Below are 15,827 nucleotides of genomic sequence, written 5' to 3'. Positions count from 1 at the left end.
TTTTCCACCGTGTGAAGAGAATACAAATTATTCAGCCATTTTCCTGTTAGTAGAATTTAAGATGGTTCTCTCTCCTCTCCCTCTCTTCCTTCCTTCGTCACTACAAACGGTATCAATGCCCTTGTCACAAAAAAACTGGCAACAGGGCCCAGGGTGGGAAGAGCTAAGTCGCTATTTTGAGTGCCTACCCTTGGCATACATATCTCATGAACAGTGGCTCCTGGACCTGGTTGCACCTTGGAATCTCCCAGGAAGCTTTTTTAAAAAAATACATTTATTTATTTATTTTTGGCTGCGTTGGGCCTTCGGTGCTGTGTGCGGTCTTTCTCTAGTTGCGGCGAGCGGGGGCTACTCTTCGTTGCCGTGAGCTGGCTTCTCATTGAAGGGGCTACTCTTTGTTGTGGAGCACGGGCTCTAGGCACGTGGGCTTCAGTAGTGGTGGCTCGCGGGCTCTAGAGCGCAGGCTCGGTAGTTGTGGCGCACGGACTTAATTGCTCCACAGCATGTGGGGTCTTCCCCGATCAGGGCTCGAACCCATGTCCCCTGCATTGGCAGGCAGATTCTTAACCACTGCGCCAAAGCTTTTCGTAAACAGCGATTCCGAAGTCCTGTCCCAGATCTCCAGAATCAGAACCTCTCCGGGTGGGGCCCAGGATATGCGGGTGTTGTGATGCCACCATCCACAGACTGGGGTTTGGAAGCCACTGGACTCTCCTAATAGCTGTAGGAGGCAGGTGTACTGTTAGTTTCAAGGAGACTTGAAGTGACTTAACCAAGGTTCCAGACTTGGTGACAAAGCCAGAACTAGGGAGAGGTCTCCTGGCACCCAATCCTCAGTCACATAGGAGTCGTATAAGGAAAAGCCTTGTCCCCTGCTTTGCTAAATACACCTCCAGCCAAGGGCTTTCACTCTCCCAGACTGGGAGGCTGCATTTCTACCATTTCAGTGGCTTTCGGGACTTCGGAGAGTGGAAAAGACTTGGGTTTAGAACTGGCCGGACCCGGTTTAAATCCTTCCTGACCCTCAGAGAGCGTTAACTCTCCTCACAGCTTTTCTCTGAGGATCAAATGAGATGATATCATGGGTGAGATGATTAGCAGGAATCACAAAACACTGATCTCCCTTGTTTCATAATAGTATTATACACTGTTGGTATTTTACATGCATCTCATTTGCTTCTCAAAACAGATGAGCTGGGTCTCACTGTATTCATGTTAAAAGTGACAGAACTGGGCCCCCAAAAAGGTTAATAACTAACCCCAAAGGCAGAGCTACAAAATGGAGTAGCAGGGATTTGAACCAGGGATCGTACTCCAGTCCCTAGGGTTCACCGTACAGGACACAAATTTTACCCCCGAATCTGCTCATTTCAGCCTAACAGGGAATCCCATCCTCAGTAAGGCTGAGTCTTGCATCAAGCAGCGTTCACCACAAAGATCTGCCCACCGACTGCTTAAAGGTTTACCACCCCCCCATCCTCAGAGCAGAGCACAACATCCCAAACCAGCTCCTGTCATCCCCACCTTCACCCCTTCTCCCCACCAGGCTTTCAAGAAACAAGTGAGGACAAGTCAGCTCCCCAAAGGTAACAGAACCCAAGAAAAACACTTCAGGTTACTATTAAGCCATGTAGTTTATTATTTCACATAAAAGTTAGCGACCAAGGCCACAGTGCTGTTAAACCCCTCCCTCCCACCCCAACCCTGTTATAAAAACAAAACAGAACACAACAAAATACCGCAGCTCAGGCCGAGTCAGGAACGAAAAGTGGCTCCGACGAAAACAAGACGGAAACACGAGACACAACATCTTTGCATATTTATACAAAAACTGCCACGGCCCAGGGGGCAGGCGGTCACAGCATGTCAACAGGGAGACCGGGGACCCAGGGCATTTGGAGGTTCACGACAGCGGTCACTTCTGGCTACATCTTTTGGGCTCTACTGCAGGAACGGGGTGGGGAGGGTGCCCTCAAGGCTGGGCAGGACCCCTCGTCCCACTCTAAAGTTCAGGTCATTGGCTGGACGTGCTTTTGGTTGGGAGAGATGCCGCAGACTCCTTTCTTCCAGAGACAGAGGGACGCAGGGAGACGGCAGGGACCCCAACAGCTGCTCCCACCCCCCATGCCCAAGGGAGGGAAGTCGGCCAAGAGGCTGTCCCTCTCCAAAAAGAGTTCACGGCCAGGAGCCAGCATGCTTACATTCACAAGGTGTAAAGCCCCACGGCAACCGTTGCCAACAGAAAGCTGAACATGAGGACCCATCGCATGAGCGGCACCTGGGAGAGGATGCTGAGCTGGGGCTTCCCCCTGGACGCCTCCGTGGGAGCAGAGTCTGAAAGAGAAAGGGGACAGTGTCAACACCAGGAGGACAGAGGTGGGCCCGTCTGACATCACAGAAAGACAAAGCAGAGGGGCCTCAGCAGGGTCTAGTACAGTCCCGCTCAACGCAAACCAGTAGCCCTCCGGCCACTGCTGACATACCTCCGAAGACAGGGAGCTTACTACTTCTCCAAGCTCTCCAGTCTTCCATTTTCAGCTACATTGTGAGGAAGTACCCTCCAGGGATACCCAGGGGACCACACTTTGAGAACCAGTGCGTTAGGGCCAAGTCCCCTCACCCCCACCAGGTAGCCAATCCCACCAGGACTGGCCACATTCCAACGTTCCCGGGCTCAATCCCGCCAACAGAGGGGTCGACGTGGGCCTAGCACACATGAGAAAGCCGCAGGGCAGGCGGGCGAAGGCGGCCCTGGGAGCAAAGTCCTGAGGTGACCTGCCAAGCAAGTGGCTGAGCCTCACCTCTCCCCTCCCCCAACTCCCAAAGTCACACTGCCACCCACCGGGGTGTCAGGGGACATTGGGTGGAGCACTCCGGTGCTTTTGGAAGTTTCCCAGATGTTCTCTCAGCACAGCCACCCCGTCGAGAGCTGTCTGAGAAGTGTGAGGGAGGGACTGACACGAGACACGACCCCGAGGTTACGTGTCTTCCCTGCGTCCATGGCAGGGGAAGAGCTAGCAGCTGTCCTGGGCTCCCTGCCCCATGTCAGGGCGTCTCTGCGTGGGAACCATTAAAAGGTCCCCAAAGGAACCTCAATTAAGAGGGGAGAGGGCTTTGCCGTGACTTCTGAGGGTCCTTGGTGTGCAAGTCTTCCTTTCGAGCCAGTGACCTAGAACGAGCCCAACCTCCCTGATTCTAGAACTGGGGAGACCGAGGCGTGGAGGGGTCACCCACGTGGCTGCAGTCACCCGCTGAAGGCTGGCCCCACGCCCTCTGCCCACGCCCAACTTCACATTTAAAACATTGAGGAGACAGAAGAGTCAACAGGTGCCGGAGCCAGAGAGCTGCGCCACACTCCCTCCAAATGCCGCCCCCTGGAAGCCCTCACCTTGCGCCCTGCTGCCAGCCCGCCTGCGAAGGCCTGGTGCCTGCGAGGGGCTCTGGTCCTTGGCGTCCTGAGTCAGCAGTTCCTGCAACTCCTCAAACAGCTGCAAGACAAAAGACACATGTCTCTGTGAGAGGTGGGGACCGGCCAGCTGAAGGGAGGTTTGAGGTGTGTGGTTGTGAAACGTCAGGACAAAATCACGGGAAAAGATACTGGACATCCATGGACCTTCCACCCCGCTTAAGAGATAAGATGTCACAAGTCATCTGACCCGCCTGCCTGCTCCTCCCCAAATACTCCCCAGTAACAGCCACCGTGAATTCAGAGTTCACCGTGGCCACTCACGCCCTTATGTTGCATCCCTCTGCAACTGATGTCATGAGCGGTACCCTAGCAGGCACTCCATTCTCTTGGTGAGATTCGCCCCTGCTAAGTGTGCTCCATGGTATTCATGAGCCAGGGTTTACAGATGAGAAAACTGCAGCTCCCAGAGATTCAGTGCCTGGGGCGAGGCTATCCCAGAGGTCAGGCAGCACAAGCCAACTCTCCCATGGGGCTCTGGCTCCAAAGCTCCCGTTCTTTCTATCCCACCTCTCTGAAAGACAGATTTTCTTGGAGGACTGACCAGGTTTTGTGGGTGATGATGTCGTTTTTTAGGGGAATGCAAGGAAGGGGCATTGCTCCATTAAGGAGTGCTCAGACCAGGCTCTTCTGGGGTCCCAGGCTGGGAATAAAGAGCCAGGGAGAGCATAAGCTGGGAGCCCCAGTCCCCATGGGGCCTCCAGGTGGGGGGAGAGCGATGGGATTCTCAAACATCCGGATTAGAAGAAACCTCACTCGCCCTGGGAACACACCCACCCCCACCCCTGCCCAAGAAGTCATCCTTCAAGGAAAGGCCTCGCTTGAAGCTCACCTTCCCCTAGATTTGAGACACTTACAGAAAGACACACCCAGCCTTCCTGGCTGGGCTGAGGCCCAGAAGGCGGAGGCCACATCTACAGCACCCATAACCCCTGCAGTGCCAACCTGGCTACACACAAATGCACAGGCAACTTGTATGTTGTCACAGAGGATTGCCACAGAGTGCCACAATGGTGACGCTCGCATCCCACAATAACCAACCATAGCTAATATTAGACAGGTGATGCCATGCCAGGCGTGCTATTAGGACCTGATGGATTTAAATTTGCTTAAACCTCACAACTCTTACGAGATAATGTCATTTCCCCATTTTACAGACAAGGAAACCGAAGTACAAAGCGATTAAGGGATTTGTCCAACATCACCCAACCAGTAAGTGGCAGAACTGGAACCCTGGCCCCCGAGCCCCTGTCCCTAACCGTGACCCTCGGCCCCCACCTCCCCTGCTCTGCGTGAAATGTCCCTGGAGGGGCAGCTGGGGGACGCGGCGGCCACGCAGGGCAGCCAGACCCTCACCTGGATGTTGAGAAGGAAGGCAGCCTTGGCCTCATCGAGGACCCTCTTCTTGACCTCGGGGGTCATCTCCAGAGTGTTCATACGGGAGCGGTACAGCTGCTTGAACTTGGTGGCACTGGCGATGTTGGGGAAAGTGAAGAAGGCCAGGCCCTCTCCGGAGCTGGGCAGGTCCAGGGCCTTCTGAGCGATCTTCTTGAGGACCTGGCCCCCGGACAGGTCACCCAGGTAGCGGGTGTAGGTGTGGGCCACCAGCAGCTCAGGCTCGGCGCGCCCCACCTCTTGGAGTCGCTGCACGTAGCGCCTGGTGGCCTGCGTGTAGGGGATGGCCTCCTGCCAGCGGGACCCGTACCAAAAGGCCATGTCCTGCTCGAGGGCCCCCCTTCGGTGCAGCTCTTCCGGGAAGTAGAGGGGAGTATAGACCGGGTTCTCCTTGTTGCGTTCGATCTCCTCCTCCAGGGCCACATAGATGTGGTACAGAGATGCCATTACCAGCTGAAACCAGAGCGAGCAGGTCGGTATAAGAGCTCCCCATCCAGCCCCTTCACACTACTGCCTTCAGAGGGACCCTCGTCACCTCCCCGGGCCGGGCCCCCACCTCCTGCCAGCCCCTCCGATCTCCTCCACACAGCAGCCAGAGGGAGTGTCACAAGAGAGAAATTCGATCATGCGCTGTCTGGGCCTAAAACCCTTTTATCACACTGCATAAAACACGCAGCCTCACTTCATCCTTGGAAAAATCCAACAAAGGCATAGCTATGCCCATTTTACAGAAAAGGAAACTAAGGCCCAGAGAGAGTATGTGACATGGAGGTCACACAGCTAGTAAGAAATGGAAATGGAGCCAAGCCCAGGCATGGCTAGGGGGGCCATCCTGGCTCTGGAAAACGTACGTGAATGAAAGTACTTATAGGAGATGCCAGGCACCTCCGGCCTTTGACCTCTCGATGACCATCTACAGGGCATGGTTCTCCTCCCCAAAGGACCCCTCTGGAAGCTGAGCTGGGGGACAGGGCCAGTGCTCCTCGGTTCGGGGAACTCCCGTTACACATTAACTCTCTAGTTTGAGTTTGAAAGAGGACAAAGGATAAATGCTCTGGTGGAGGTTTCCAGATGATTTCTGAGCCATAAACGTTCACGGCAGCGCCATTTCTCACCGGGGCAGAAAGCCAAGCAGCCTGGTACAGAACAGCCTGGGCCTTCGACTCTGACCGGCCTGGTTCTAACCCGGCTCAGCCAGTCCTCAGCTGTGTGACCATGGATAAGCCACTCGCCCTCTCTGGGCGATGTGAGGTCTGAGTGGCTCTGCACGAGTCAAGCCTTGGTTCCCTTCCCTGCAAAGAGGAGTAATCCAACCACACAGTAATGGGCTGGTGTGCAGGTCCAGCAGGATGACACAGGTAAAGCGCTAGGTGCAGCCGGGCACTTAGCCCTTGAGTCAGAGGCCACGGTGATAAAAAAATGCTACCTCCATCAGCATGATCCGAGTGAGCACTGGGTCCTCTCGCGGACCTTTGTGCTGCCTTTGAACTCAGCGGCTGAGAAGAAAGACCCAAAGTCTACAGTGCCTGGGGATGGGGTACTCCAGCAGCCATGTCCCCACTGCCTCTGCCCCAGCCTCATTTCAGCAACTGTAGGTCAGCTTTTTTTTTTTTTTTTGGGCGGGAGAGGACAAGGGAGCAAGGGCATAGGCCAGGGCCCCAACCCCTTAGAGCTGCACCTTAAATCTCCCTTCACTGAAGCACCTCTCATGTTGGAAGTGGGAGAGGCTCCCGAAAGCAAAAGGCAGGGGTGTCAGGAGTGGAGGGCTACAGCTCCCCAGCCCCACAGCTCAACCGGAACGAGCCTTTCCTCACACCCAGCACCTGCCTGGTTCTTTGCCACATGCTTTCCTTCTATTTTTATGAATTTCACAGTTGTACTGGGAAATAGCAAAACCTGTGCCTCACATACAATGGGCACTTAAGAAAACCCTGCAGGGAATTCCCTGGCAATCCAGCGGTTAGGACTCTGAGCTTCCACTGCAGGGGGCATGGGTTCGATCCCTGGTCGGGGAACTAAGATCCCGCATGCCATGCAGCACAGACAAAAAAAATGAAGAAAAGAAAACCCTGCTGTTGAAAAATCTCATTTCATTGATGAGAAAAAGGTACCTTAGGGTGGATAGATGAGGTGTCCTTAGTCTTACTATTAGGAAATGGATGTGCTCGGGCTCGAACCCACATTCCCCCTTGCCTTCAGAGGCAGATGAGAACTAGATCAGAAGCATAAGCTCTGAAATGAAACCAGCCTTGGTTCCCTTTTGGCCTTTCCCATTTACCTACTGGCTGTGTGACCTTCTGGTAATTACTTAGTCTCTCTGAGCCTTCCTTTCCTCATCTTCCTTATCAAGACTGAGGCACTAATTAGAAATTAAGTAAAATGCCAAGCAGAGCCTAGGTGGTCAGCTGATGGTAGTACTGCCCCAGCCCCTCCACAACACCACACAGCAGGCTGTGAATCTGCTGTGTGACCTTGGGTAAGTCACCTCCCCTCTCTGAGCCTCAAAGTCACGATCTGTAAAAAGATTCCCTTGAACATGCCCATCTGGCCCCTCAGCATCCCTGGTCCCCACCCCCACTTAAACCACTGCCCTGAGCCTTGGGAGCACCCACACCCAACATTCCCTCTGCCAGGGCTGGTACCACCAGGCCACATACCTTAAAGCCTTCTCGGGTCACCTCGCCCTTCTGAAAATTCTTCATGAACTGGGCGTTCTCCGCCAGGGTGTGCACCTCCTTGGTGGCCTCCTTCAGGGCCTCTGACAAATCCTGGGGCATACTACAGAGAAAGGGAGGAACGTGAACAAGGTGGGGGGCTCTGAGCAGAGTTCTTCCCAACGTTGAGCTTCTGAGGGTACCCCCGCCTGTCGGCAAGACTTAAAGAGATTTCAGCTTTTATCAGGCTTCTCTGCAGAAATCCAGCCTCCCACTTAATAAACAGCCATGTTTCCAACTGCCTTAAGATGCAGCCCCGTCCACACTTTTCAGTCATTAAGATACTATGTAACACGGTCCCCCCCAAACCAAGAGGGAAGTCCTGGTACCAGTTATTCTCAGTGGAGGAGAGGAGGCAGCAGCACAACCCAGGGAGAAGCAGCAGTTGACAGGATTCACATTCAACTTTGTAAGTGCTTTGATTGGCTTTTAGACCCAAGATTTAATTCATTAACTTTGTTGAGCTCAGATACAAATCTCATGACCCCTTATAATATTTTGCTCATCACAGAAGTGTTTGAGTTAAAAAGGCTAAGTAAATTCAGCTCTACTCAAGAAAAAGTCCCTTTCGGCGAGTATTTCTGCCGTATGTCTGCAACCGCCTCCCGAGAAAAGGGTCATTTCTCCTTTCTCTCCCACACCTCTTCCAGAAACATCATCCCCTCTTCTGTATGTGCTGATCAAATTCTTGGGAGAAGGAAAGGAGCCAGACTTGGAGGGGGACAAACCAAGGTTCACATCCCAGCTAGCCAGGGAACCTTGGCCTTGCTGCCTCCCCCAGCTGTGCCATTCTCATCGGTAAATGGGGACACAGAAGCCACGGTGATGTCCTGCTCCTGCATTCAACAGGTAGTGAGAGGTGGATGCGGCCAAGAGGGGGCTCTAGTGAGAAAAGCAGGCACTCACAGCCAGCCTTGGACAGCCCCCAGGATCTCGGATTCAGCACACGGCCACCTCCAAGCACACACAAGTCCAAAGCCAAAAACAAAGTTGGATCCCACGGCAACACTCCCATCGGGTCACCCACCCGGAGCCAGGCATGTAATTCATCTTTCATCGCTCCGACTACCCCACCGGGCGGGACTGGAACCCCGCTCCTCCTTGTACCAGAACCCAAGAGACCGGCCGCCCAGCGAGGTCGCTTCCTGCTTCCCGGCTGAGTCTCGGCAGCTCGGCAGGAGGGCAGGGGCAGGGGCAGGGGTCGCCCCTCCCGGGAGAGGCCGGTCCCTCGCCCCGCGCTTGCCTGTCGGGCTGCGGGCGCTCCATCCTGCGGTGGTGCTGGTGCGGGGTCCGGTGCTGGCTCCGACGTCTCGGGACGGGCTCTTGGAGGCGGGAGAGCGACTGTGCAAAGCCCAGACCGTGCCGTCTATTTATCCCCGGGGCGGGTCACGTGGCCGCCGCCAGACAGCCGATCCACACTTACTGGCCCGACATTGCAACACCCGCGAGGGCCGGCGCCCCGCCCGCCCCTGGCCTGCGGGGGTGGAGTAGGCGCGGTCATATGACCCTTGGAAAACAAAGCTATTTAAAACAGGACGTGAAAAGAAAAAAAAAAAAAAAAACCAACAACTTCTGGAAATCTGAGCAGCTGTGTGATCCTGCCACTTCCAGAGCCTCCCACCCAGTGATGGGACTTGAACGCTCCAGGGGTCTGAATGGTTCCAGAGGGCTGGGAGGCCGCGCTTCTCAGAGCAGGAGGTGTGTGGGGGGGGGTGGCAACGTCAGGGACTCTCCGACCCCAGAGCCTGCCTGCAGTTCCCCGCTTCCCCTCCCCAGCCTGCTCCCTAAGTATCACCTCCTCCCAGGTCCCTCAGCTGGCAGCCTGCCTCCTCATACACCCTTTAAATGTCCACTTAGGTCCTTTTATTTTTTCTTGAGAACCTACTACGTGCTAGAGACTGCTGTTTTCATGGTTCATCCCTCCAGTTACCCTGTGGGGTAGATCACTACCATTTTACAGACAGTGAAACTGAGGCTGGGGAATGAAGTGACATGCCCAAGGTCACACATAAAGCAGGAAGACGGGACCCAAGCCCCAGGGTGAGTCCAGGTCGCTGCCTGCCTCCTCCAGGCCTTCTTAGCACTTGGTACCCAACCGGACAGCAATGCTGGTCATCCGGACCACCTCCCTGCTTACCTGTGTAGGGCGCTCTTCCAGGACTCATCAGGTCTGATTCGTCTCACCCTCAGTGCCTGCACCAGGCCTGGAACGGAGCTGGCTCTCTGATCAACTATGGAATTAATTATGCAGGAGATTGATTCCTTAGGACTGGGGATAAGTATGTCACTGGGTGAGCCCAGATGACAAAACAAACAGCGAGGATGATTCCTAAAGCCCCTTCCCAATGCTGCAATACTGGATTCTAGATTAAACAAAACAAACAAAAAAGGTAATTTTGGCTCATTACAAGGATGTTGTTTGTAAACAGGGTAGCAAGTGCCCCATTTCTGAAGGAATGTGAGTACAGGCTTGAGGACCGCCCGTCAAGCACGGATTCCCCAACTGGGGAACTACGGTGGCTGAGGCATTCCTTCCCAGCTGTACCCCTATAGGAGTCTCCAATGTTTGGAGGAAGTCTGGAAGAACCAGGCAGGTATGGGAGGTCAGTGTGTCCATCCAGTCCAGAGTCAGAGCTCTGGCCCATGATCCACACTCTTCCAGGGTCACTGACCTGAATTTCAGTCACCAAATCAATCCAGTGACCTGGGGGTTTCTGAGCCTCCTAGATAGAAGGGCTATACGCCAAGGAGTTCAGCTCTTGGTATAAATTATATACCCACCTTCTGCTTCAATGAACAGTGATAGCAATACGAACAGCTAATGTTCACTGAGCACTTACTGTGCGCCAGACGCTGTACTGAATGCATGTATTAACTGATTAAATCCTCATAACACCTCCATGAGGTTGGTACTGTTATTGTCCCCGTTTTACAAATGAGGAAGCTGAGGCAGAGAGCTTAAGGGTTTGAACCCAAGCAGTGTGGCACAAAGATTTCAAAATTTAAGGTGCAGTGTCATCTCCCAGAATACAGCGGAGGGGGAGACCACCCGAAGGAACATGGTTATCCCACTACAGCCCAGAAGTCATCTCCGAGGTTGTCCTTGAAAGGCTCATGCTACAGAGGGTGGCATTTACTGGTTCACAAGATTCACAGACGTCAGACCTAGAACTGGAGCTGCTAAAAGATTTCAAAAAAGAGTTGCCAAGAACTTTCTAGAAAGAACAACTATTAGAAACAGATGCCCCCATTAGAATGTAAGCTCCAGGAGGGCAGGGGCTTTGCTTTGTTTTGTGAAATCTCCAGAGACCGGAACCATGCCTGGCAAGTAGCAGACAACATCGAATGAATGAATGAATAACTAAATAGTTGCCACAAGATCTCTTTCTGGTAAACATGATAATATTGCTAGGCTGCCAGAAAGGGCTGGAATCAGGCTACAATTACGAATTGTGATCTGAGCCAAACTTCATTGAACACTTACTGTGTGTAGAACCTTTACGTGCAAGATTGCATTTAATCCTGGCAACAGCTCTGTCATTTTCATCTGCGTTTTGTCCATGTAAATATTAAGGCACAGAGAGGTTAAGTAGTTTTCCCAAGTCACACAGCTAGTGATAACAGAGCCAGGATTCAAACCATGGCACTTTGAAGCCACAGCCCATACTCCTGACCCCCACACCACATGCCTTCTTACAGGGGGGCTAGTCTGTCCTCCAGGAGTTTAGAGGATAAGCGTGTGAAGGTCTGAATGCTTCCCATCAGCCTGTCCGTTCAGAAACCCCAGAAGGTAAAGCTCGTGTGATCTGACATCTTCGTACTTAACGTGGGGGAGCAGAGGGCCCAAGAGGGGAGTGACGTCCCCAGGCTGTGCCCCGTAGGACACAGAGCCTTCAGTGACCCAGAGTTCCTGGCTGCCAGTCCGGGTTTGCTACTCATTCCAGCTTCTTCCCTGGGAGCCCCTGACTTGGTAAGAAGAGACCACCCCTCCGTCCCAGACGACCCCAGGGCAAAGGAGGCCGGGTAAGAGTTGATCTAGTGTCTCGTCTGTCCCAGTGTTGAGCTTGTGGCCCTTCTCCGTGCTGATTCAGCTTCCTGACTTACCCCCTTCCCTGTCCTCAAGCAACTGGAACGATGTGAATGGTATTCTTTCTCCTCCTGTGGTAGGCTGAGGTTCACATCCTAATCCCAGAACCCCCGCATATGTTACCTTACATGGCAAAACGGTTTTTGCAGATGGGATTAAATTAAGGATCTTAAACTGGAGAGACTATCCTATATTATCCTCATGGGCCTAATGTGATCAGAAAAGTCCTTATAAGAGGGAGGCTGGAGGGTTACAGGTACGGAAGGTGATGTGATAAGGGAAGCAGGACACAGAGAGATTGGAAGATGCTGTGCTGCTAACTTTGAAGATGGAGTTAGGGGCCACGAGCCAAGGAAAGCAGGCACCCTCCAAAAGCTAGAAAAGGCGAGGAAGTAGATTCTCCCCTAGAACTCCAGAAGGAATGCAGCCCTGCCCACCCATTTCAGGACTTCTGACCTCCGGAACTCCAGAGAATCAATCTGTGTTGTTTCAAACCACTGTGTTTGTGGTATCTGCCACGACAGCTTCGGGAAGCAGGACAGGGATGGAGAGACCCTTCCTGCCATTTCCCAGCGTTACAGCTTTATTGCATCAGAGAACCCACCACCCTCTCTCTGGGATTTCCTTTCAGAGTCAAATGCTTGAGCAGCTGAAACGGGCCAGTTTTGTATGTGTGCTGGAGGTACGAAGCTGAAGAGGCTAGAAGCCCACCGTGACAGAATGTGGGTGCTCAGGGTCCTAATGAAGTCTGGGCCTGGGGAAATGATCCAGAAAGGGGGCAGGGGGCACCAGAGACAAATGTGAGTGGAAATCGGAAAGAAACACTGGGGTCTGCTCTGAGCCAAGCATTCTCCCAGGCGTGGTCACGTTTCATCCTCCCCAAACCCAGGAGGTGGGTGTTTATCTGTGGTGGGCAGAATCATGGTCCCACGAAGATGTCCTTGCCTAATCCCTGCAACCTGTGAATATGTCCTATTACCATCGAATAGGGGCGTACTTTGCAGATGTAATTCAGGTTACAGACCTCAAAGCAGGGAGATCACCCTCGAGTCTCTGGGTGGGCCCAGTCTAGTCACAGTAGAGAACTTTCCCAGGCTGGAGGTGGAAGAGACCTGGCAGGAGAAGTCAGAGAGACGTGAAGTGTGAGAAGGACTCCGCGATCGTGATGCTAAATCAGAGTCCGGTCAGGGCGGGCCATACAGGCTGGGAGATGTCGGGGGTGGGATGTTGTTTTGGGGCCGCAGGGAAAAGGCACAGCCGAGGCCCCTGGTGGCACAGACCCGGCAGGGACAGGCAGCAGCATGGAGGCCAGTGTGGCTGCAGCAGAGAGTGGGAGGGGACAGGGCAGAAGATGGAAGCACGAGAGATGCGAACAGAGCCTGTAGGGCCTGCAGGCCGTTGTAAGGACCTTCTGCGAGTAGGGGAGACTGCAGGGCTTGGAGAGGAGGAGTGCTGGGGTCTCACTTGGGGTTTCCTGGGATCAATCACTGGTTGCTATGGGTGACACAGGACATGGGCAGAAGGCTACCTACTGCACAAATCCAGGGAGAGATGATGGTGGCTTGGAAAGGGCGGGGAGAGAAGTGGCCCAGGACATTCATATTTTAAAGGCAGCACTACCAAGAATGTCCGAGGAACAGGAAATGGGATGTGAGAAAGGGGAGAAGTCAAGGATAACTCCAAAGATTTTGGTTCAGCCAAGTGGGAGGATGGAATTGTCAGTTTTCCGCAGTGGGGGAACCTCAGCAGCTCAGTCTTGGACAAATCCATTTTGAGATGTATGGGACAGGGCTTTGCCAACGCTGTGCAAACACTTGAGTGGGAAGCTTCTACCCTCTTCTAGAAGTTTCACTTCCTCCTGCCAGCTGTGAAAGCTGCCCTTTCACCAAGCACCCCGTTGGAGGCTGAGGAAGCAGCTGGTGACTCAGCAAAATCTGCCTTTCCTGTCTCCGCCAGTCCCCCCTCCCAACCATGACACAGCAGAAACGCAGCTGGTGAGAGGGCAACGTGGAAACGGAGACTCAGCATTCCGAAGGCGCCGCCCCGCCCGCCTGCCTGGAAAACAGAAGTGGTTTGGACCGCAGGGAGGGGCCAGGGCTGCAGCTCCCGAGGCTCCAAAGTGAAAAACAGAGGCAAGGCCCCCGCTGAGGCTGGGGGAACACGGGGTTGGAGGGTGGGCGGCCTCTAGCTTCAGCTGGACCGGTATTCCAGGGGAATCGGTGGACCCCCGCCTGGGTAAACAGGGTCACTCAGGGTGTCCTGACCGCACCCATGCCCCACACAGACCTTGACCCAGCGGGTGTGGGGCGGGGGGTGGCATGGGGAGCGCAGTAGTGATGTGCAGCCTAAATGGACCACAGCCTTCCTCTCCGCAAGGCAGACGAGCCCAAGTCGTGAAAACCATTCTCAGTCTGGACTGTAAAACGCTGAATCTTTCAGGGTTGTGAGAGACCTCATAAGGAAGGTTGAAACCCCACCAGGAGAATGGGAGAAAACGTTTGCTCCACGTGTAACAGACAAAAGATGAACGTTCCTAATAAAAGAGCTCCTCATGTTATATGTGTATAACTGAATCACTTTGTCCACTTGAAACTAACACAACGTTGTAAATTAACTGTACCTTAACACAAATAAAAATAAAGTAAAAAAGAGAGAGGAAAAAAAAGAGCTCCCCAAAGCAGTAAGACGGTCACCAGGAAATGTTAGCAATTTTTTTTTTTTTTTTTTTTTTTTGCGGTACGCGGGCCTCTCCCTGTTGTGGCCTCTCCCGTTGCGGAGCACAGGCTCCGGACGCGCAGGCTCAGCGGCCACGGCTCACGGGCCCAGCCGCTCCACGGCACGTGGGATCTTCCCAGACCGGAGCACGAACCCGCGTCCCCTGCATCAGTAGGCGGACTCTCAACCTCTGCACCACCAGGGAAGCCCCAATGTTAGCATTTGATAGGGGTTGCTTATCATGACCTTCCTGGGAGGGCTGGATGTCCTCATCCACAAAAATGCAGGAGAAGGGGGGGGGCCCTGGCCCTGACGGAACACCTTTTCATTCCTTATCTCCTGTACTCCTTCTCCTGCCCCTGATTTTGCTGATAAGGCAACTGAAGTGTTGGCAGCATTCCTCTGGTCAATACGCATGGCTAGCTCCACATGGCCCCTGAGATAAAGTGCAAACTCTTTAGCCTGGCACTCTGAGCCCTCGGCCACGTCTCCAGTGGGAGGCATCTCACCCTTCTTGCTCCGTCACACCCTGTGTGCCTGTCTCAGGAATGCCTACCTCCCCCTGAACTACCGAGGCTCGCACGCCTCTGGTCCCTCTTGCCTAGAATGCTCTCTCCTGTCCCTTTGCTGGGCTGGTCACCTTTCAAGACTCAGCCCAGAAACAGATTATAGGCCTCCATGAAATAGCTAAACCTATAAAACATATAGAATAAATCATAAAGGAAAATCTTACTGACCTTAGATTTGGCAAAGATTTCTCAAATACAACCAAAAAAAAAAAAAACAAAAAAAAAGCACAAAATATTAAAGAAAAAAAACAACCAATGGGACTTCATTAAAAGTTAAGACTTTTGCCCCTTCAAAGACACTGTGACCAAGAAAAGAGGCGTCAGAGACTAGAAGAAAATGTTTGCAAAAATATATCCACCAAAGGACTTGTCTGTAGAATATGTAAAGAACCAATATGATTCAATAATAAGAAGGCAAATAAGTGAATTTTTAAAAACAGGTAAAAAGTCTGAACAGACAATTTACCAGAGAAGATATGTGAATGCTAACTAAACACATGAAAAGATATTCAAGTTCATAGGTCGTTAGGGAAATGCAAATTAAAACTGGTATGAGACATCACTACACACCTATCCTAATGGCTAACATTAAAAGCTGGTTCTTCCTGCTGCTGAGAATGCAGAGCAACGAGAACACTCATTTACTGCTGGTGGGAAAATAAAATGGTACTCGCAGGAGGCCAAGTGTGACACCCCCCAAACTACCAGTTTGGTATGAGGGTTATTTTGAGCTGAAGACAACTGAGAAAGAGCAAATGCCAGGAAACCATTCTCTGCTTTCCCCCTTACTTGCTTCAAAGCAGGCTTAGACAACTCCAGACTCTTAGCCCAGGGATGGCACTCAGAGGAATCGGCATAACACACCTTGCCAAATTAACCCT

General features: G+C 52.9%; 1 protein-coding gene across 1 annotated transcript; it reads right to left on the bottom strand.

Annotated features, from left to right (window-relative positions):
• Positions 1-1,731: 1,731 nt before the first annotated feature.
• On the bottom strand, positions 1,732-9,358 carry HMOX1 (heme oxygenase 1). Its single transcript, XM_082851217.1, has 5 exons — positions 8,819-9,358; positions 7,519-7,639; positions 4,823-5,314; positions 3,389-3,488; positions 1,732-2,334 (listed from the first exon to the last, which is right to left on the bottom strand). The coding sequence occupies exons 1-5, from the start codon at positions 8,839-8,841 to the stop codon at positions 2,204-2,206; spliced, it is 867 nt and encodes a 288-aa protein (XP_082707343.1). The 5' UTR covers positions 8,842-9,358; the 3' UTR covers positions 1,732-2,203.
• Between the last annotated feature and the right edge of the window lie 6,469 nt (positions 9,359-15,827).

This window comes from Leucopleurus acutus, assembly GCF_964270905.1.
Source record: "Leucopleurus acutus genome assembly, chromosome: 11".
NCBI classification, from domain to species: domain Eukaryota; kingdom Metazoa; phylum Chordata; class Mammalia; order Artiodactyla; family Delphinidae; genus Leucopleurus; species Leucopleurus acutus.
This window is presented reverse-complemented; position numbering and strand designations above follow the sequence as displayed.

Coding starts and splice junctions, on each gene's coding strand:
- HMOX1 (XM_082851217.1), bottom strand. CDS start 8,841: ATGGAGCGCCCGCAGCCCGACAG. Junction 7,640..8,818: donor GAGCGCCCGCAGCCCGACAG/GCAAGCGCGGGG, acceptor CTTTCTCTGTAG/TATGCCCCAGGATTTGTCAG. Junction 3,489..4,822: donor CCTTCCTTCTCAACATCCAG/GTGAGGGTCTGG, acceptor TTTGTCTTGCAG/CTGTTTGAGGAGTTGCAGGA.